Source organism: Varanus komodoensis, unplaced genomic scaffold (assembly GCF_004798865.1).
Source record: "Varanus komodoensis strain SLA01 unplaced genomic scaffold, ASM479886v1 scaffold2, whole genome shotgun sequence".
Lineage (NCBI taxonomy): Eukaryota > Metazoa > Chordata > Lepidosauria > Squamata > Varanidae > Varanus > Varanus komodoensis.
This window is the reverse complement of record NW_025335568.1, coordinates 35,112,325-35,135,452: the sequence shown is the minus strand read 5'-3', so window position 1 is coordinate 35,135,452 and position 23,128 is coordinate 35,112,325. Positions and strand designations below refer to the sequence as shown.

Here is a 23,128-nt window from a genome sequence, read left to right as displayed (position 1 = left end):
AGAATTATACCCTTAGTACTTTTTGTTGCCTTTTGCTTGTATTCAGTACTAAATATACAATCCTGAACATATCTATTCTTGTATGCAACTTAGTTCTATGTAACAGTATACAGGTTTTCAATTTAAATATTTCCTTTCTTTTTATACTGGGACTGTATATGCAGCTTGTAGTAAAACTGGCGTTTGCTCTCTTGTTTTTTAATAAACAGAGTGGCATTTATTCCATTCATCTCTTTGTACTTTTTAGTCTGAAACAAAATGATAGTTCTTAAGACATTTTTCACTGCAGATTTAGAGGACAAATTCTAAGAGTATTTTGAAGGTGATAAAGTTGCAAAAGAGAATGCATTAGTGAAGGATTTGTGGTGCTCATTTTTCTTACTCTGTGAAAAAAGTGGAATGTGCCACATGTTGCAATTTAGAGTATCAGAGACTCTATCCCATTCCCCTCCCTGTTGTTTTCTGAGCTCCCCATTTAGCCAGTGTTTCGTGACTACTTGGTGAGCATGCTTAGCCTTCATTGGGCTAAGTTGGAGAGATGGCTCTTCCTTAGGGTTCCCTCGCCTCTGGTTTTTCTTTCTTCTGCAAAATTGGGCTGTCCCTCAAACCCTGCAATATCATCCTTTTGTGTGTGGAAGATGTCACTAGGGCTACATAAGGACTGGCACTTGGACAGCTGAGTTCACTCTTCGTGTATGTGTACATATTTATATACCTGTATCTGTATCTCTGTGTGTACATGTATAAATACATATATACACACCCATATATAGATAGATGGAAACGTACACACACATACACACGACTTCCTGGTTTAAGTCAAGCTTTCCAGTGGATAACATTCCCATGAAAATTTTAAAACATGTGCACACAACACTATCCTAAATAACTCTTGCCTTACTAGAATGTGTAACTTGAAACTTCTCTATTCTGAATGTTTTTCCCATAGATGTTTGGAAACTGGACTTTTGGGACACTGGTGTTCACTGTACTAGTATTCACCGTTACCCTGAAGGTATGATCTTCTGAATATCATCTGCTAGAACTGAACTAGTTTCACTCTTATAAGCATATTATCTATGAGCAAAGACTCAAATGTTTGAGGCCCTTTAATTTGTGGGTGGGGGGAGAACTAAAAATGGAACATGATAGAATTTCCTGCCAAAGGCTGTGACAACATGTGCTAATTTGGATACACTTAAAAGTGGAGTAGACAGGTTTGTGAAGGACAGCTCTACCCATGGTTATTACCATGTACAGAGACAACATGCCACTGATAACCAGCTGCTGGGAAGTAACAAAAGAAGAAGGCTGATGCCTTCCTGCCTTGCTTATGGGCCTTATGGGAAGTAGGGTGCTGGACTAGATTGACTGCATGTGATTGTGTCTGCAAATCCAGGAGTCATGTGCACACGCATTCCGGCAAGATTCCCAGGCGCTCACAAGAAGTGGCCTGTTTTGGCGGGACTGATAGCTCAGACTGAGGATGATGTGGAGTTGGCTGAACCAGACTAGGCTCAGAGTTCACACTCTGATAACAGAATTGTTGTTGTAACAGACAGGCCTCCACCTGCGCACACCCCCCCCCGCCCTTGCCCCTCCCCCCCACACACACAGTGCCAGTCTGAGCCAGTTCTGGATGAAAGTACCTCAAGGACACCCATGGGGCCCAGTCTTCCTCCCACCTGTGGGAATGAAGCAGAGGGAGGAGATTTGGAAACGGGGAATCTCTTGGATGGAGAATGCCAGCCTCCTGAAGGCAGGGACCTGAGGGCCTGTCGTCACAGCCGCAGGCTGGCCCAGTTGGGAGGTCAGAGTGCCCACATTGCCCCTCTTTCCAAAGACAGGCCCCAGAGGGTCCATAAGCGAAGCTTTGGGTAAAGGGAGGCAGAGAGGGTTCAGCATCTCTTTGCATATGCTCAGAGGCTTGTGAATGCTTAGAGTCTTCTATGTAGAATAAAGAGGCTTACAAGAAGTGCTGGAGAGACTGTCTTGTTTGGGAGGGAACACCTAGCTCATGACTCCAGGGGGGCTTCCTTGTGTAATGGGGCCTTTGCACTTCTAAAAATAACCTGGAACAAGGAGATGCACCCATTTCCAGAGCAGAGCAGAGCAGATCAATTGAGCTTGCAGAAGAGAAGTCTACTGAGCTGTTTCTGTCAAGTAACTATCATTCCTGTTTGTTTCTTGGGTTATTTTTAAAAGTGCATAAGCCTCCTTGCACAGGAGCAGCAATCTGCATGCCTAATAAAACCAGAGAAAGCAGCAGCAGCCCAGTTGGATGCTGCCATTAGTCTCATCCAGCTGAGCTCTTCTCATTCTCCTGCCAGAAATACCTTCTCTCCACAGAGGACCTTCCACCCTAATCTGCTTAATGGTTTGTGATTCACTTTTCAGTTACTGTTGGATGAGGATCTAGTGATGCTGTCTTTCGGGACTCAGTGTTCCTTCTCCTAAATAAAGTATTTATGGCACAAGAAATAGTCAATGTGTCTTTCATCCAGGGCTTAATTTGAGGCAAAGCTCAAACTTATAGCCTATTCTTAATGCCTATGAATTTCACATGAACAAAAGTGGTTCTAAAATTATGTAGAACATCTCTGCTTGCCAGCCCCTGCACATACAACATTACTGAGTAGTGATGCCTATGGCCTTTGGGCAGGCTTGAATTCTGGCACTTCTTTTGTTTAGAACAAGAGTGTACAAATCTTTTGATTCCAAGGGTTGCATTGGGTGTTGGCTGGAGGTCACACATACCTGTGCACCCAAGCACCTGTGCACTCACCTGCTCTGTCATGCATTATGCTTCAGGTGTTGTGGGAAATGGGTCAATCCCACTTCTCGGAGCCCTGATTACTATGTTCATATCTCTGTTTTATGGTGAGAAGCTTGTGATTTGGGCTCTGTCAGGGTCAGCAGGAGCGTTCCTCCCTTGCCAGCAACTCTAACCTAATTGCTCTCTTGTCAGCACTATTAGCACTGGTAAAGGAGCAATCTGGACTGCTTTGGGATTGTGGTTGAGGAATGAGACAGGTATGGTGTTGTATTTTGGGGTGGGTAGCAGCTGGGAGGTCTGAGAAATCCAATTGGAGGACCTCAGTGGCTGAGCTTTTTACACTCCTGGTTTAGAACAGAATGATTGATGCCTACCTGAGCGGCTGAATGGTGATTCTAGAATAAGTTTGCAGAAGTGGCTTTTGAGGAAGGAATTAGAATAGCTGTCCTTCAAACACATCAAGGAATGTAAGAGAGCTGGGAGATTAAGCAGTCAAAACAGAATTAACAAATGTGGAGAGGCAAAGGAAAATAAAGGAAGAGGGGCTAGAAAACTGGCCTTAGTACGTGTTGACATAATTGTTACAAACTATACTCAGGTTTCTTGTTTTGTAAAAGGACAGAATTTATTCATCACAATTGTTCTGTAAGTTTAAAAGTTAGAGCAAGTACATGTCAGAGTTCATGTTGCAAAGTTTGTTGCTAAGCCCAGCTTGTTCAGAAAACTGTTAAATCACTCTAACTCATTTAACGTATACTAAACTGTCACTTTGTACTGTCACCCATCTAAATATCTTCTCATACAGCTTGCACTGGATACACACTACTGGACATGGATCAATCACTTCGTGATCTGGGGATCACTACTTTTCTACATTGTTTTTTCCCTCCTTTGGGGAGGGATCATCTGGTAAGAAACCAGTATGGAACATAATAACTTAAATGTCATCCATAAAATTACTGTAATGGATTATATATTGGGCAGAAGCGATACCTGAAGTCTCATCATGATAAAGCATGAAAGTTGTATCCTACTCTTTTTCAAGAAGCTCCGGCTGGTACAATTGATTCTTCCTTCTGTTTTACCCTTACAACAACAACGCTTTGAAGTTGTTTGTGCTGAGAAACATTGGGAAAGCTTGTATGTCAGAACAGCTGATTGTGGCAATTTGCCATGAAGGATTGCTAGGCCTACAGCGTATCTGCAGTGAGCCCAGCAAATGTTTGGGTTCATTGTGGGTACTTTGCTCCCTTCCTGCCCCTCCTAACTCCTCATTTCTCGGGGCATTGCAGAATAACAAGGCTCCTCTCCATCCATGCTGTTAAGCCAAGCCACTTTCAAAATAGGTTTCCTGATGTACAGTTAACTTATTTTTTGGCATCTGCACTTCATGCATGATACACTGTGCGAGTGCCAAATACTAAGTTAGCAACACATTGTGAAACCTGTTTTCAGGCATGTGAAAAATGGTTGGGGACCTCAAAAGATCTTGTTCAACTGAGACTTGGGGATTTGGGGGGGGGGGGTGAACATGCATTACCCCTGCTTCTGCAAGTGTGGATGTTAAGGTCCCTAAGACCAACAGCCTGGGAGACCTGCTGGGGTACCTTGCAGGGACAGCTTTCATAGTCTCCAAAAATGTTTGGAAAAAGGGATAAAAATAGATGCAATGAACCAAAACTGGTTCGGCTTTGCAAGTGAGAAGGGGGAACTACTGCCAGCAGCCCCTTAGTGCCACTTGGGAGAGTGGAAAGGGGTTTTTGCCACTCTCACCAAGAAGCTTGCTTGTACTTGGACTTGACTCAGACAAACAAAAGAACAGTCCATTAATCGTTATGGTGGGCAGTTTGAAAGAAAACCACCCACAGAAGAACATGGTGAGTTTCCATGTCTCGGCTACAAGCAGTTGACATGTTTTGCAAACCCAGTCATTGACTGGCTTAAGGCCATCCTGAAAACTGAGTGGATTTCAGTGTGGGTCTCCCTGGTCCTACTCATCACACACACATGTATGTCTTGGCTTGCAACTTCCTTGATCCCTCACCATTACCTTTGTAGAGATTATGGGAGTAGGTCAAAACATCTAGATAGGCAGAAGCTACCCACACCTGCAATGCACAATACATCTGAATGCTGCTGTCTCTCTGCTGATAGTAGATGATAGTACACCTAGCTTTCCATTTTAAACTGCGAGAATTTGAAGTAAGGCTATAAACCTCTATAACTGATAAGGAAAAAATACATATTTTGATCACAGATGTTCTTGGCTTGACTTGTTTTTCCTACCAGCCAGGTTTGATTCTGGTTTTCTTCCTCCCACTAGGCCTTTTCTGAATTACCAGAGGATGTACTATGTGTTCCTGCAGATGCTGTCTAGTGGTCCTGCATGGCTGGGTATTATTATGCTCATAATTGTGAGCCTTCTTCCAGATGTGCTGAAGAAAGTTTTATGCAGGCAGTTATGGCCCACAGCAACAGAAAGAATCCAGGTAAAATGCAGGAATCCAGTCTTAGTTGCTTTATACATTTATAGCAATTCATGATGAGTCCTTAATCTTAGAAAAGCTAAAGCTGGTATGTGTTCGGGTTAACCAAGGTAAAATTCAGCTATTTTCCCAGTATGTTTGGAATTATATCCTAGAGGCTATAAAATAATTCCATTGAGACTTCATTCAGACAGCTCTGACCATCCACACATATACTAGCACATGGGCAATAATTGATGTATGAACCAACAATGAATTTTCCCTGCAGCATCCCATATTTTCAGTGACAGATGATGCGCAACTGCAATCACAAGAACCATTGCAAATAGTGCTCACCTGAAAGACAGAACTCATATTTGCATGCCCCTGGAAGAGTCCCATTTTCAGTTATTTTTTAAGAGCAAGAAGGGACGTGAAAGTGTTCAGCCTCTTTTAAATGTGGACACCTTCTGAGAAATAAATCTTATGCAAATGAGTATTGACATCTTTGTCTTTCCTTTGTCAAAAGTTTAAAAAATCAGCTTGATATTTTATTACATAAATTTATATATCACTTCATTACCAGTGCATTCAAAGTTTCTTCCAGTTCAAAATACTGGCTTATAATATAGTACACATGGTACAAAAGCAAGGCAGGACAAGGAGGGAAGAAAATTCTAAAAGGGAATGTAAGTCCCAACTGTACGTACTAGTTTGCTCATGCACAGTACTTTTGCAAAGTAAAAATAAGTTATATGTTGACTATAATAAGAACAATTGTATATACATTATTATACTGACTATTTTGAAAATGTGCTAAATTTTGAATGATACATGTATAACTAGGATTTTCTAATTTTGAGAAAGGTTGTTTCTTTGTTTACCGTTTCAAGTGATTATTGATATAAAGCAGTTAAATATAATTTCATCATAATTTGGTTACATATTTTATCCTACATTTTAATTTAAAGCTGAAATTTAATTTAATTTTAATTTAAATTAAATTTTAATTTAATTTAAATTAAAATATTTTAATTTAAAATATTCTTACTTTACTAAGAATATTCTAAATGTCCTAAAATATCTATGTGGACACATTTCATAGTGTCAGATTAATTTCGACATCTGCTGCTTCTAATCTTTGGTCTAAGCTCAAATGAAGATCCCCTAACAATACAGTCTAGGACAATACTATCTGTATGCTGGGAGTTGTGAGGGATCATTTAATAGATGCTTTTGATCCACTTTTGATGCTGCAGGACATCTGTGTGTGTCCCTCTTCTGAATGGGGGAAGCATGTAAAATCCAGCCTGGGTTGTCCCAATTCAAGAAATCTGTTGTTGGGTATTTAAAGAGAAATTAGCTGCACAATTTAGGCTTAGACATAATTGGATTTTACATGTGTTGATCCTGTTCAAGTCTTACTTCCAGATGTGGATATATGTGGATGTCAGAGGCAAGACATGTGATCTTACTGCCATGCAATATGTATGCATGTGTTATTACTGTTAATAATAATAATTTAATTTCTTTACTGAGCCACAGTCAAAGTTCTCTGGGCAGCAATGCAGAAAAGGCCCATTTAGTTGGTCGTGCAGAGTAAGAGAGTTCTGCTAGCATTGAAATGAACATTTTAATCATTATTACCCTCACTTTTAAGTTCAGTTAATTCCAAGGGCTGATATCAAAGTTTGCAGCCAAGCTCAAATGTCAGCACTGGGAGAGGATGGGGCAGGAAAGAAGGGGGGAGAGGGTAGGCTGCCATTTAATCCTGAATTTGGCATCAAATATTATATACTACTCTATGGAACTAATAATATAAAAATTAGTGATAATACTGAACTTATTTATTTGCCTGAATACCTTTTAAGTTTCTATTAATAATAAACATGTTCTATCAACAATCTGAGATGACAAAAAACTGACACTGATAAGTTTGATATTTATAGAAGTTCAGCTGAAATGTAATCTTACGGCTACTTTTAACTTTAACCGTCTAAAAGAAGCCATTAGAATAATCTAAATATATGTTAAATATTCACCAATGTTGACTTTTCAAAAATATTACCATCTAGTAAAAATGTTATGAATGAGTAACATTCTTAATTTGCAACTCCTTGCTTTTTAGGGACATTACCAATTCTTAGGGTAATTTAGGGTTCCTTTTAAATGACAGAAGTGTATTTTCTTGAATCCATCACATTGCACTTAAAAATTGGTCATTCAGATTATTCTGTACATAGATTGTAGACGGGGCCAGGCATTCAAGAAGAAAAATTAAATAAGTGCTTGATAATACAGCAAGAGAAATAACTCAGTGCTGTTAGGGAAGTGAACTGTTCATGTAGAATGTGGTGGTCGCTTACACTAGTTGCTAATAGCTTACACTGTTCTGTGCCTGGTGCCATGAATTTAGTAAGTGATCTAAAGAAAAGCATAAACTGCAAATCTGCTTCTGTTTAAGGACACAAGAGCCCTGCTAGATCAGACTAAGTCCCATCTGCTCCAGCATTCTCAAAATGGGCGTCCAGATGCCTATGAGAAACCCTATGTTGGACTTAACAGTAATGGCACACTTCCACTTGTGTGCCCCAGCAACTGATTCAGAGAGTAATACAACCACAAATGCCAGAAGTATCATAGACCCATCATGCACAGCTGAGCCTACCCTTAGGTAGATGAGCCAACTTCCTTCAGGTGACAGATAGGTGTGGAGGCGGCGGCAGCACCCCCTTAGCTGTGCTTTCTGAGCCTGCAACCCACCATTCCCATCTGTTTGAGGGCAGAGCTGCATATTCTGTATAGCCTGTCCATGCCCTCCTGAACTAGCCTGTTACTTCAGGTATGACACATACTGTCCTCTTAGCTGCCACTAATTTGTTTGAAGTATGGGGAGGGGCACTAACCTCTGGAAGCAAAACGTCTTGGTTTGGCCCTGCTTTCATGGCCTGTAGCTGGTGATGATCTTTACTCCATTACCTGAGAGTAACTCTGCTGAACCCATTGGGCTTTACTTCTGAACAGATTGCTGGTAGAATGCATTGATGATGGGACAGTTGTGCTATGATTTTTAGGATGTCTTTGGTGACTTTGGTGACCATGGTTGGGCTTTGAACCTTTGAATCTTTGCTAATGTTTCTTCATAATATGCACTAGAAAGCTTTAGCATTTAATCAGATTTATTCCTTGTGTTTCTTCTTTTCCTGCTCCCAATATACTCCTGCCTTCCATCCAACTTTTCCTAAATAACTACTACTTTGCTTTAAACTATAAATGATGTACTCGGGTACTTCCATCAATCTTCTGGGGAAATCAGACTAAACATCAGTGCCTTTCTGTTGAGCAGTCTACCATCTTTATGCTTTCTCAGACTTCAAGCAGTCTAAGTTTCTAATGGAGCAAAAGGTGATTCTTTTCCTGCCTTTCTGCATGCTTGGCCATTTCATTCAGAAGATGTTAGAAGGTGCATTCACAATCATGAGATGTTAGTCATATTTCATATTCCCAAGTGTACTTTAAACCTCTCTGCACTTAAGATATTTTTCTGTAGACATTCCCTCTTTGGTTTTCTAAAAGTGTCTGTGTATCCTACTTAAGTCTGTGTACATTGTCATTTGTTGTATGTAAATAATAGCACAATAGAATAATTCCATTTCAAAGTAAATTTCTTTTTAAGTACCAATAGCTTTTCATTGATAAACGCACATGATATTTGCACTGCAAAGACCTCACTAGACCATTTGCCAAAAACAGATGTGATGGGAGCTTCTGGACGCCACAGGATGGTTCAGACATAATGCTGAACTATGGTTTTGCACAGTGCCTACAAGTCTGGCTAGACCTTTGCACTTCCCTGTCTCCTTCCTAAACCATAGGCAAACCATAGTGTGTCACTTTGTACAAACTAGCAAATGATGGATTCTGTAAACAAGGATAAGAAATCAGGATACTTTGTATTTGACCCATCCTGAACTTAGAATTTTAATTAGAGATAATTCTTGAACTTTTGTGTTTCAATTTTCTTAGTACAATTCTGACGTTTTCTAAATTCATTATGTTTCTCATGTTATCCTGTCCAGATGTTCCCATCTGTATTTGGTAAACAAGGACATTGCTCTCAGTGATTGCACAATTTTTAAAAACTCTCTTTTAAAGTCTGTCTCTTCTTTTGCTGTTTCTGTTTTGAGAGGGCTTGACATTAATATATATGTGCTTTGGGCTCTTTTAATTGGTGAATTTGCAAAAGCTTTGGAGGAATCTATTTCTTTTGGTGAAATTACAAGCCAATCCCCATTTCCTTTGCTGATTCATAGCTATTCCATGATGCCAGTTGCAGTATTTGTTTGATTTGAATCTTTAGCCGGGGATTATGTATGTGTTGTTCCATTTCCTCTTCTACCTGCCATATGTAATTATTCTGTTTTTACTCCAAATTTACATTAATGTGTCTTCATCATTTCTATTTAATATTATTCTTACTTTGTGTTTCTACTATTAGGACCTTTAAAGTAAACTTGGTGCCATTTAAAAAAAAATGTCAGTATTGAAATACTAGATTTCTTAATTTATATAAATATACTACCATTAACTTTAAGAAACTTTAAAAGTCTTCCAGACTTGTAATAAAACTCTGGACAGAATTTGAATCCTGCAACTGAGGTGGTTATGGTGATAACTGTGATCCATGTAGTGATCCATTGTACCCATTAAATGGACATGTTAGACATTATCCTTCTACTTAAGAATATAACTGGTCCTTTCGTGAAAGAAGAAAGAGGACTCATTTGCAACTGGGGCAACTATTGTATGAGCAGGCTGATCCAGATGGTTCTCTCAAAAGCAGTTGTTTTGCCATAAGAGGTAAGCAAACTGTTTCAGTCTAGACAGTTTGTATCTGTATAATATACAGGTATTAAGTCTGAGAGCACTGGGGTCTCCAGAAATTTAATCACACATTAATGAAGTTCACAGTTCTCACAACAAATAAAATAATCAGGTTATAAAATAAAAGAAAAATAATAGTGTTCAACTAGGAATACGGTTACAATTGCTTGATAGTTTGTAGTTTGACATGTTCATATCAGTTTCAGTGTTTTTCCTCATCCTTGCAGAGGAGTATGAAACATAAAACAACTCTAAATGCCCTGGCGAACAACGATGGGCCACTCCTTGAAGGAACCTTTTCTGCTTCCGAGGCATAATTAAATCACTGATAGGTAACAGTATTGCACGTGTTACCATTTTGGCAATTTCTGTTGGTATGCTGTGATATTTTCAAAGAGAAAAATGTTTCCTCCAGAGTTTTTGCTGTGCTTTACTAAATGAAATTTGTTTCCTATAGTTTGGGGTATTATAGTATGTTTCCCATGTATTTCAGAGCACAGGTAAGTGCTTGAAGTTGGATTGTTTGGGTTTGTGTGTGCGAGTTTTCCTGTAAACATTAGGATTTAAGAATCAATGTATTTTGTTTTGACTTTTGCATTTATTCTAACAGGGCTTTATGTGCTTCTATGTATGATGGGAGCTGCTTTCATTAAATATGGATTTCTAGTATTGTGAGTCAATGACTAGTGAATGAACTGCTCCTTCAAATAACGTATAGTAGCTGGCATATAGGATAAAATGCACATGAAGTCCCTTACAGAGTGTTTGGATTCAGCTTGGCTAGTGATGACTGTAAACATGATTAAAAGTACACTTCCCCGCAAGTATTGTTGCATAATTTCAACATACTATGACTTCATGGCTGTCTTACTAGCTTGCCTGCTTCCTTGACTATAGAATTGTGATAAAGCAAACTTTTTAAGGCACCAAACTTCCCACTAAGGAGCTGTGCAACAGATAACTTCAGAACATCTGCACATCAGATTTCAAAGGATCAATTTCCATATTACAAAAAGTGGTGAAAAACAGGTGCATACACATATGGACTTCTCTCTTAGAGAACGTTTGAAAGTTTCCTTTTTGAAACATGTAAGGTTGGTTGCACCTTTTATTTTGCTACATTTATTGTAATATGCAAAACACTTTCAGAAGGTTGAACACATTTTCCAAGTGCTACCAATTCACCAAGATTCCTAGAATATCTTCCACCCATCAGCATGCTTAATAAAAGATTTGAAAAGTCTGTTAATTTCACTACCTATTCTGCTTCAGCTCTGAGCACTACCTAATTTAGGCTGAGGAGAATGTTGGATGTATGCATTAACTTGTCAAGTTTAAAGGCAGTTCTATTACTACTCTCTTTTGAAATGTGGAGGAAACTTATCAAGGATACCAAACATCCAAATATTATGAATTATGTCATTGAAATGGAATACAAGGAGTGACTTATGGCTAAGTAATGTATTAAGCTTGAACCAAAAATCATTCAACAAAAATTGTTCCTCCATTGGATCTAACTGCATTTTAAATAAGCCAAACAGTTGTTCTCTATTGTAATGTGTATCTGTATATCCTCATGTGTGTGTCCTTTTGAGGTGAGAAATAACATTTTGAAGATTTTGTTAGTTTATTGATGCCTACTTCATAATCTTACTTGTTTTCTTGACAGAATGCATCAAGTTATGGTCGGGACCATATATCAGAATTCACACCTCTTGCCTCTCTGAAGAGACCAAGATACAGGAGTAATGACTGCAAGAATTCCCCAGCTAGAAGGTCTAGTTCTCATTCTAAAAAAACAATGTTTACACATTGGAGAAATCATGATTATTCAGTACTCCCGTCCGTCTTTGGGTTTTCCAATAAGCGTTGCAATTCTAGCGCAGGGCACTACCACAGGCGTTCAGGTTTAGAAACATCCCTGTGACAGATCACCAAGTCAAGCCTTTAACAACTACAACTATTTCTCCCCTTGCCTCCACCCCCCAGATGACCACTTAACAGCACTGGGATTTTGTTGGCTTTCACTGTCTGGTATAATATTCTGACAAGCTGGATCAAGAGCACTGAGAACAAATCCTTCCAAGAGTATTGGCCATTCTTTCCATGTTTAAAATGGTTGAAGCAATGGATTATTTACACAGTCTGGCACTGTGAGAATGGACAGCATTATCATTTCACTTACTTCTCTCGAATGCTTTGTATGGTTATTCCTTCCTTTATTGAAGAATCCTGTTTCAGTCAATGATCTTCTTTGGAAATCAGATAATTAAATTTTTGTCTGTCATAAGCAATGATATCAGATCCTCCAGTCGATGAGAGCATATTCACAGGTGCTGTTTCTGACTTTTGTCCTTTCTTTGCCCTTTCTGTAGAACAAACTGGTGTTTCCTCTGTGCAAATCTGCTTTCAAGAAACACTCTCTAATGTCCATTTTATTGTAAGTCTCCAAGTAGGACACTATCCGAGTTCAAGATTGTGCTTTTTTCCTATAGATCAATACATCTGTATGTAGTTGCTGTACAGATCTTAAGAAGTCAAGCTGGCTCTCAAATGTGTGAAATGGCCATTGCAGGTATTGAACTGAAAAGAATTACTGAATTTAAAATTTCAACCTTAGAAACTTGTCAGTAATAAATAAACCAGTTCCTACTATTTTATCTATAATATGGAGAATGTTGGAAGTGTTTTGCTACCTGTGTCATTGTCTGTGCTGTCAGGATGTAAGAATGTAATTGGCCCCTTAACCATTTAACACAAAGATACTGTGTTTTACTTGTAGATACTACTTTCTGTTTTAATTATACTTTAAAAGCATTAAGGAGATAGATGTAACAGAAGACCCAATGCATTATAAAGATGCAGCTTTGTGACTGTTTCTATTAGTTAATAACCACTAGGTGGTATTCTCTGCCCCCCTCTTTGAATGTAAACCTGAGCATTCACACACAAAAATGCAAAAGTTGTATCAGTTGTTTTGAATAATTACAGCCAGCTTGTACTTCAGCTCTACCTGTGGTCTAGTTTTGCTTTCTACTGGTTTGGATGGTGGCAAACACGTACAAGTTTTGTTTCTTTTCTCCAAGTGTTTTATTTAGGGTGTCAAAATTGCTGAAGAATAGAAACTGAAGAAGTGTCAGCTATGAAGTGGGGAATACAGGTTCCCTTTTGCAGCTCCTAAGCTGAAAAGAGTAGAGTGAGACTTGTCATTTTGGAAGGCAAATTGTGAAAACTCTATTATACCAAAGATCATGGAAAGGAAGAATCCATATGGTGGTTTCCATACTTTTCCTATCTCACCCCTTATAACGCACAGCATCAGAGAATCTCTAACACTGAATCTGAAGCACTTTTCAGTTCTAGTGTTCTTCACTTATTGACAGTAATATACCTAAAGGTGATATTTATTTGACATTGCATACTTGAACATTAGGTAGAACTGTTCCCTACATAAAACACTGGATGCATACTTATATTATATATATAAATACACACACAAACATATATTTTAAAAAATCAATTTGATGTCGTATTGATTTTTTTTACCTGTAGTAATGACAAATCTCCTGTTTGAGTGTAGCTAACAAAATTATTTTTAACATATTTTTTAGAAATCTTAAAATTGCCTTTGCACTGAAATATTTTTCAATACTGTAGCTATTTATATCTGTTTTACGCATACATTTGTTAACACACCATTTCTATTTTTAAGTGAATGTTTTAGACAATTTTTTTATACTTATGAGTTTTGGATCTCCAGAATTTAGCTTCTAGTGGAACTGTGGTTGAATGTTGAAAATCTGATGAATGTTAAAATGAAAAATAGATTTGTTCTCCCAGGGTCATCCAAAGCTACTAGTTATTTATATTTGCTTGTGCTTGTGAATATTAGCTTTTAACGTGGCAATACTTTCTGCTTCCAATTGACTGCTGCTAGTTGTATTTTTATATCTTTGTTCCATAAAGCTTTGTTTGTGTTTTTCATTTCCATCCTTTAGCCTTAAATAAGAAGACACTTGCTTAATGATTTGAGAATGCTGCATGCCTGCTCAGACTACTAACAAAAGGTTTACTGCAACCTTCTTACAACACCACTGATTCCTATAAAATCATTTATGTTCTAAAGGCCAAAAAATTTAACGGTAGCAGCATGGAGAAAAGATCGCATCCTGTGGCAATCTTCTGCCAGCAGAACAAATAATGCTGACAAATTGAGTCCATCCCAGCCTCCCCTCAGCCCCCTGCAAATGTATTCCAAAAGTGCTCCAGAGGGTTGGAGGAGGAGGATCCAATTTAAGCACATTCAGGTGCAGCAGGAGGGAATGCTCAAGGCACAGTGGAAATCTGCTTGCTTAATGCTGAACATAGCCCATTTTTCAAGGTTTCACTTCACTGAATTGGATCCAGACTTTCTTCTGTTTAGGGTAGACTCAATCATTTCAATGGCTCTACACTAAGTAACATTAAATCTGGATCCAACCCATTGTATTGTTTTCGAAGAGAAACAGTTCTGAATTTAAAGAGGCCATTTTGTTTCCATTAAACAACTTTTTAAAATAATCAACACTGTATAGGCTTTAGTTGGGACTTCGATCTTTGCATCATTCCGTTTTCTTTTATAGAAGTATTAAGGTAACACTGCAGCAGAACCTGCATTACTAGCCCCACCCAGACATCCTTGTGCACAACAGTAAAGTGTACATAGGTTGCAGCAAACAAGGAGCTGTGCTGCCAAATAAATGACATATGCTGTCAGTGATGTTTCCCTAGATTTAATTTCTCCTCTAAAGATCAGAGGGCTTCAACTGACAAATCTGATCATCAGTTCAGCCATGTGCTTGTATTTTTCTTGATGAGGGAAGTACATGATTTTTCCTGCACATTGGAGAATGAGGTGGGAAGAGAATTACACATGCATAATACATGTGCAGAAACCTGTTTCCATGCAGCTTGCCCAAATTGGGGAAACTATTTAGGCAATACATAGTAATAATTTACTAATAATAGGAGAGTTGTAATCATAAAGGCGTAAAATTTATATTTGATAGAAAATCATATGAAAAACTGCATTCTGTATAACTCAGATTGCCTTGTCTGAATTGTTGAACCATTAATGATAAAATGTCTCAAACGCTTTAATTATGCACTGGAACTGGTAGGCACCAATCAAATGTTCATGAAGGCTAAATATGTATATTCACTGATGCTCACATTTTTTTCAGAGTAACTATAGCAAGATTCAGTTCTCCTTATTTTCATACCCTTGAGTCATTATTATGTTCAGCTAGTTAGTATAAAAAGCATACCATTTATTCTCCTGCTTGCATCAGCTTATTTATCTCACTTAGAATGCAAGTATCAAAGGATAGTTTGCAATAACAATGGGATTACGTTGAAAAGCTTTAATGGAGTCTTGTCAAAGTATTACGAGAGAAATATGTACATGATTGTACGTTGCACAATTGCACACATCTGTTTATACAGCTTTACCTTTGTCAAAATTATACAAAATTTTAAATATACATTGTCTGAAAGATTCTGTCATGTTGCACAGTCAATGTCAATACTCTTCTATTATATAAAGTAGAATTGACAGAAATGCTCTCGGGAATGGTGGGACATAGTTATCAGTGCATTAACCATTAAAAAAGAAATCTGTAGTCATCAGCACTAAATACTGAAATGTATTTTTAAATGGTACAATGATAGGTGCACTTATCTGATTATATTTCAGCCTTCAAAACTACTGTTTAGACTACTCTATAACAATTAACTGGATCAAAGCAGTCTCAAATATTAAAGAATATCTATATAATATAAATGTGCATTAATGTAAAGTTTATTTTCAGTGCTGTTTTTAAAATTTCATTTCTGTAGATAAATGAATTCTTTATATTCATATTTTGAAACTTTCTGTAGATTGTATAAAGCAGTAGATGTTTAAATCTGCTTGCAATAAAATAAAATTTGCATATTTGTTTTGAGCTGTATGTGTTTCTAGTGAGCAAAAATAATCATGTAAGGAAGAACAAGAAATTTATTTCAGATAGAAAATGCTAATTCAGCATTTCAATTACAAATTATACACTGTAGGAATTTATTAATGTGCACCTTTCATTATGAAGACAGAAAATATTGGTGCTTCCAGGTGCTCAAATCACTGGGTACAGTACTGGACTATTATAAACCTCTCCCGCTTCTTTTTAACCAGTGAAATGAAAAGTACTGTTCCTTCATAGGGCAAGCTTTACCACTACTGCATATATTATTTCAAAATTTTCACAATCAGCCGTAATCTTGGTATTTGACAGCAGAGAGAGTATCAGTTCAGATGTTAAGACGATGTAGGGCTGTCATATTATGCATGAAAGATTTCTGAAGTGTTGCTGTAATAGAATGCTTAGTTCCTCACTGTCACCCTTTACTTACTGCAGTTCATTTGTGCCTACAAACCAAGCTGATCAAATGTGCAGCACATAAAACTATGTTTGGTTTGGCAGTATTGGATATATACATTCCATCTGTAAAACAGTTCTGAACAGCTTCCTGCTTCTATAATTACAGTGTCCCCTGCTCATTCTTTAATGAACTCGCTGCCAGCACCACAATACTGTAATTAAAGCTGTCAGGTCACAGATATTCTGGGACTTGGCTAGAGCCTGATTACAGAATGTAAAAGATCATAACAATGTTCCAAGATTCTATATAACACTTCATATTTCTGTCCTCCTTCATCCAGAATACACAAGATGCTTCTTGATCCCTAAAAAAAAACCCACCTCCAAACCATCTATGAACCATAAAACATCCAGATAAGGACCTAACAATGTAAAGACCTAGCTTATAGTTTCTTTAAAAGCTAACGCCATCTTAAATCTAGCTACTCCTAGACTGGGCACATAGTGCATGCGATAGTTGTGAGCTGCCTAAATAGTATAGTTCCCTTGCAAATTGTCATGATGTCCAAGTTTGGGTGGCTGGGTAGTTTACAAATCATCCTGAAACCCTAGAACAAACTGTTCTGATTAGGTGGCTTGCAATCGGCACATGTGGGCAGAGAAATTAAGCAATTCTAGGTATTTTCCCTCTGTGGCTATGCAAACCCACCCGAAGGCTGCTTTCCGAAGCTCCTCAGGTGGAAGAGACTGTTTTGGTAAAATTAGATGTTTAACACAGACATGATGTTTAACACAGACATGAAATACACTCTAACAACCATGCTCTTATTTCTATAGCATGAAATTGGGTAGGAAGGAGCACTCGGTAAACCTTACTGAGATAATGAAAGAACATATGGAAATAAAGATATTTCAGTTGATCTGAGAGATGTCTTGTCAAAGAAATGCAATGTAATACTGGCATCCATTGCCTCCCTTTCTCCTAAACCCTAACCCTAAAGATTAAAGATAAAGGTTTCCCCATGACATTAAAGTCATGTCTTTAAAGTAATGTCTGACTCTTGGGGGCAGTGCTCATCTCTGTTTCCTAGCCAAGGGAGCCAGCATTTGTCCACAGACAGTTTCCACGGTCATGTGGCCAGCATTATTAGCAAAGCCTCAAATCCTTACAACAGAAGTGGTGAAGTTCAGGCCTCCCATCAGCTCCAACTAGCATGGCCAATGATCATGGGCAGAGTTGTAGATCAGCATCTGGTGTAAAAAAATACAGCAATATTTTTTACTTTTTCAGTGCTGTGTGTTATTTTTTCTTCCAATAAACCATAATCTTTAAAAATCTCCTGCTTTTCACAGTGCAAAAAACTCCAACCCAAATAAAATTGTCTGAAAAATGCTAAAACAATATTATTGCTGCAGGTCCAGTTTTTGGTTTTTTACACTATAAATTCTCTATTTATAAATAGATACTCCTCCATAAACCATTATTAAGTCTCATCATGAACTTATGGACTGATACAATAATAAAAAAGATAAATCAAGCAATGCCTTCTGTAATTGGAAAAAAGAACCCCAAACCATATGCTACAAGCCTCCAAAATGGGTCTGAATTTCTTGAGAGAAAATGAAGTTCTGATTTCAAGACTCTTCACTGAATCACTCTGTTCACTTTCTACAGAATTCCAAAATAGTAATCTAAATCCAAGAAAGCTGCTGCATCCACAGTTCCGTGCAACCATAAAAAAATTCTGTTGAATTTGTTGAGGGACTTGACAAAGCTATTGAGAAGTCAAAGTAAACAATGTCTACCAAATAAGCCCTTGTCCACATGCTTATTGACTCTCTCAAAGAACTCTAAAACACTGGTAAGACAGAATGTACCTCTACAGAAGCCATGTTGGGTCTTCTTCATTAGGACTTGTCCCTCTTTGTGCCTACTGATGCTGCCTCTAATGCTTTCAACCAGTTTACTCAGAATAGATGTTAAGCTAACCAGCCTTTAATTCCCCTGGATCCTTTTTTAAAAATTGTTACATTAGTCATTCTTCTTTCCTCTGGTACACAGACTGATCTTAGGGACTTATTAAATAGTTTCCTAAGAAGGTCAGCAATTTCATATTTGAGCTTTAAGCACTCTAGGATACATAAAACCCTCTGGCCAGATGATTTATTAACTTTCAGTTTATTAACTTTCAGAATTTCACATTGAGAAATTCACCTTTATCACCAATATCTGCCTTAATTCCTCAGACTCCTTTCTAGAATACATAAGCTGCCGCTGCTAATTTCATTTCTATACCACTCTATAGCTAAAGCGACCTGGGCAGTCTACAACAGTTCAGGTCCAAATATCTATTCTATATTCTTGGCTATGAAGACAAATGAACAAAACAAATCATTCAGCTCCTCAGCCATCTCCTGATCCCCCTTTAGTGCCCCTTTAATTCCATTATCATTCTGCCTCTCTAGCTGGTTTCTTTTTTCTGATGCATTTAAAGAATTCTTTTATCATTGGTCTTGATGTTAGCGGTATAGTCCTCAAAATGATGTTATGCTTCTCTCATTCTCTGCTTGCGTCTCTCTTGTGCAAGCTTGTACTCCCTTTAGTTTTCTGCTTTCTCCAAGATTTCCATTTCTTGAAGGAAGCCTTCTCTAATAGCTTCCTTGACTCTAACCCTGTTTCCTCATGTGTGGTATGCATGCTCTCTGAGCTTCTACTATTGTGGTTTTGAGTAATCTTCCAGCACTCTGAAAGCAATCTTCAAGCATTTAACCCACTTCACTCTCTGCTTTAACTTTTTTACCAGTTCCCTCATTTTAGAGAAGTCAAATGTGGTGGACCTCTTTAGCAATTCTCTACCTATCAATATATTAAATCTGATAGCACTGTGGTTTCAATTTCCAACTAATTCAACATCTACTTCATATACTGTATTCTGGAAATCCCCACCCAGGATTAAATCAAAGATTGCCTCTCCTCTAATTGGTTCCATGACCAAATGTTCTGGGCATTGGTCATTTAGGACACCAAGAAATTTTACCTGTCAGGACTGGAACATGTATTTCTCCAGTCAGTGTACATATGGCTACTTATTACAGCATTGCCTTTGTTGGAGGCCTCCCTGATTTCATTCTCCATGTAGAAATCACCTTGAACATTCTGGTCTGGAGGACAATATGACCAAATTAACCACATTTAACCACTCTCTGTGGAATCTCCCACCAAAGGAAGAAACTTTTCTACCAGCTAATGAGGGAATGCATTGAAGGTTCCATCCCCTCCTGCAACTACTCACAATTTGGCCTCTACTGACTTTTTTTTTTAAACCAAACTACACCACCCAAAACTCTGACTTAAGGATGGTCATGTTTATCAACATTTCTGTTTCAAGCCAACTTAGGAACTTGTGCTTTTTCTGTGACGACAAGTAGAGCAGTGTTACAGCAGTTTTTGAGTTTCAGAAATGAAGATCAGTCATTGTACTTGCTTCCCAAAAAGGACTGATAGGTATAATCTGATGTCAGTAATACCTACTGTTGGCTAATTCATTCAGACTGTAAATTCCCATTTTAAGACTAGTTCTTTCTAAAATGCACAGTCATCCCTTACTTCATTTGTTCTGGGAACTGGAAAGTTTGCATGGTTTTGTGAACTTGTGGTTGGTTCTATTAAAAGAACGACTGTGTATTTTGAATGACTATGTTGATTTTAAATATCGTAGGTTATTGTAGATAAATATTTTCATGGAAAATAGAAAAAGCAGGAAATTTAGGTAGCCCCAAAAAGGACTACAAAGATGGATTCTGTACAGGAAATTCTTATACTCCACTACTAGTTATATTGTGGTTTGGAGGAAGGTTGGCGAGCGGGAAGGCAGTTTGCAAGAGGTACATGAGAGTGCAACTAAAAGGCTAAGGGGAAAAAAGATGGAAATCCGAGGGCAGGCCCATATTCGCTTATCTAAGATTTAGGTGAGGAACAAGACTTGCAACGTGTTTTCCCTGATCAGTTCTGCATCCCACCTTAACATTCCAATCTATTCTAATCAATTTCAGTTTTTCTGTAGCAGAACCCTCATTTAGCCCTGACACCAGCGAACAGTAGCCTGTGATCCACTGGGAGAATGCAGTGGATTGCTGCTGCTTTTCTGTGCTGACTGTGTCCGTTCTCCTTCACGTGTTCTATGCCAGAACTCTCTTCTGGTATGCTAGAAGTCTCCCCTACATGCTGCCATTTTTTGGATCCCTCCCCAAAATGTTCTTTTCTAGGAAACTGCTCATTTAGATCAGAGCTAGGGACCATGAGGTGCTGTTAGACTTCAGGCCAGGGCTGATGGGATGTGCAACCCAACTTAATCCCTTTCCGCTCAGTTCTGTGCTCAGAAGTAAGTCCCACTGAGTTCAGTGGGGGTTATTCCCAGAAAAGTGAATACAGGAGTGCAGCTTAGTCCTCAACTCATTCGTCTACATCCATAGTTCTCATTTCTGTGTTTCTTCTGTGCATACCCCTACTCATGTCTCCCCTCTCTCTCTCTCTCTTCCCACTGCCATCACCCTGTGACAGGCAGGACTTTTTCTTATTTTTTCTGAGTCAGGCACCTTGCTGCAGGTATACAAAGGAGTTCTAAGAAGGCACTCCTGTCATTTGCAAGCTGCATGTAAAATCCAACCACCCAAAAACAATCTCCCTCCACTCCTCCTCTTAATTGATAATAGAACTCAAAGGGATCGCTAGGATAATTTCTTATCTCCACAAGCTTGCTTCCCATTGATAGAGCCTATTTTAAGGTTTAAGAGCAACTTTATTTAGGTGATAAATGCATGGACATATTTCTTTGTACCAGCTCTGCATACTGATGCACATGCTCCAGAAGATAAAGTAAAGCTGTAATTCTATACCATGGTTTAAGCCCCACTGAACCCAGTGCAGCTTACTTCTGAATAGATAGATATTAGCATATATATAATAGTGTATATATTACTTTGTTTTATATAATAGCAATATACAGGGGTGTGCAAAAGTAGTTATAAGAGTTATACAGGGTTCCTTACCCTGTGCCAAAGCGTGCTTGAGTGCAGAAACTAGACTACAGGAATGTGCAGATGCTGAAGGCCAGAATTTGGGCACTTAAGAGATTGCACTTAATTGCAATTTGTATGTCATCCTTATTGTGATTTAATAAAGCTATTGTTTTTACATAATAAAAACTGTATACCTACTTTTGCACCCCTCTATATATTACTTCTGAAGAGATATATGTGGAATCTCCCTGTTAGAGACATATCAGCAGAGCCAGATTGAATGAACAAGCTTCAGCTAATAAACCATATGGAATTGTAATGCATAACATTCATCCTGGGACTCCATATGGATAAAGTTGTACTTCCATGAAACGAGGATGCTCACAAAACCATTTGCGATGCCAGCAGTGATGGCTTCTGCCTAGTTAACCTGTGCAAAAGGAGTTGAAATGGGAAACAACATCTTTGATGACTCTCTCAATATGAAAGGTTATTTTATCATGAAATTTTACAGGAAATCCTGTAAGTAAATTTTAAGAAAATCCTGTAAAATTTACTGAAGTATTCCAACTGACCATTGAGTCATACCTGGGCTGGATGGGAAAGAATGAACCTGATGGGCTAGATAACATGAAAACGTAGTTTAGGCTAGTTCACAAAGAAGCAGTCCCTGCCTATTCACCATTATGGCAAAAGAAATTAGCCATGCTGAAGTCAAGAGACAACACACTCTAGATGGCTGAGGGATGCTGGGGGTTGTAGTCCACAACAGATCTGGAGAGCACCATGTTGGGAAAGGCTGGACTTGATGATGCTTCGGAACGTTTCTCTGCACACAGTCGGGTTTCCTCCCTCTATTCCCCTCCCTACCTGCTTTCTGTAACTTCTTGCTTGATGAAGAGATTTGGAGCTCTCAAAAGCAAGCACGTTTTGATGACTTTTGGTTGGCTTAATAAAGATATTGCACTAATAAGGATTTTGAGACATCTGTTTGACACACTGCCATATTTTTCACAGTAGTAAGTTAAAGCAGTCTATGAACAGCTCAGAAAGAAATAATCCCAACCTATCGACTTCCACTGAATGTGTAGAGTTGAGAGCAGCCCTTTTCCTAACCTGGCTCTACGAACCTCAGCCATGGCTTCACGAATGACTGGCGGAAGCTTTGGAAACTTGCAAAGGAGGCAAAAGCTCAGCTCTTGCAAAGCTACTCCTGTTTTTCCTACGATCTTCTGTAGGGAACAAAGACTTGCTGGTCCAAAGGCTGGCAAGCCGACCAAAGAGAAAGCGAAGGTAATGCAAGGACATAGATAAGAAGCAAAGAGAAACGCGTCGGGCTGCAATTCTAGGAGCCAGCCTCAATGAAGTCGGAGGGGCTTACTTCTGAAAAGACACGCTGAGGACGGCAGCTTTAGTCTCTCCATCTTGGGGTGGGGGAGAAAGGAAGAGCTGGTAGCTGCCAACCAATGGAGGGGTGGGGGAGAAGAGGAGTGGAAAATCGGCTAACACCGGCTTGTCTGCTTCCGTAGTTCAGATCCTCTTGCCCAGTATAGCGCATCCCCCGCTCCCCACTGCAACAAAGGAGC

The 23,128-nt window shown here is 38.6% G+C and overlaps 1 protein-coding gene across 7 annotated transcripts in view; it reads left to right on the top strand.

Annotated features, from left to right (window-relative positions):
* ATP11A (ATPase phospholipid transporting 11A) overlaps positions 1-16,102 on the top strand; it is a 120,967-nt gene extending 104,865 nt beyond the window's left edge. For 2 of the 7 annotated variants that reach the window (XM_044428329.1, XM_044428327.1), the window contains 5 exons: positions 950-1,015; positions 3,582-3,685; positions 5,100-5,265; positions 8,558-8,646; positions 11,795-11,932. In XM_044428329.1, the coding sequence (XP_044284264.1) occupies positions 950-1,015; positions 3,582-3,685; positions 5,100-5,265; positions 8,558-8,635 (414 nt within the window). In that variant the 3' untranslated portion in view covers positions 8,636-8,646; positions 11,795-11,932. Of the gene's footprint in view, positions 1-949; positions 1,016-3,581; positions 3,686-5,099; positions 5,266-8,557; positions 8,647-10,352; positions 10,458-11,794 lie in introns of those variants that run through there. The other 5 variants (XM_044428325.1, XM_044428324.1, XM_044428326.1 and 2 more) reach the window with 4 other exon arrangements.
* Positions 16,103-23,128: the final 7,026 nt, after the last annotated feature.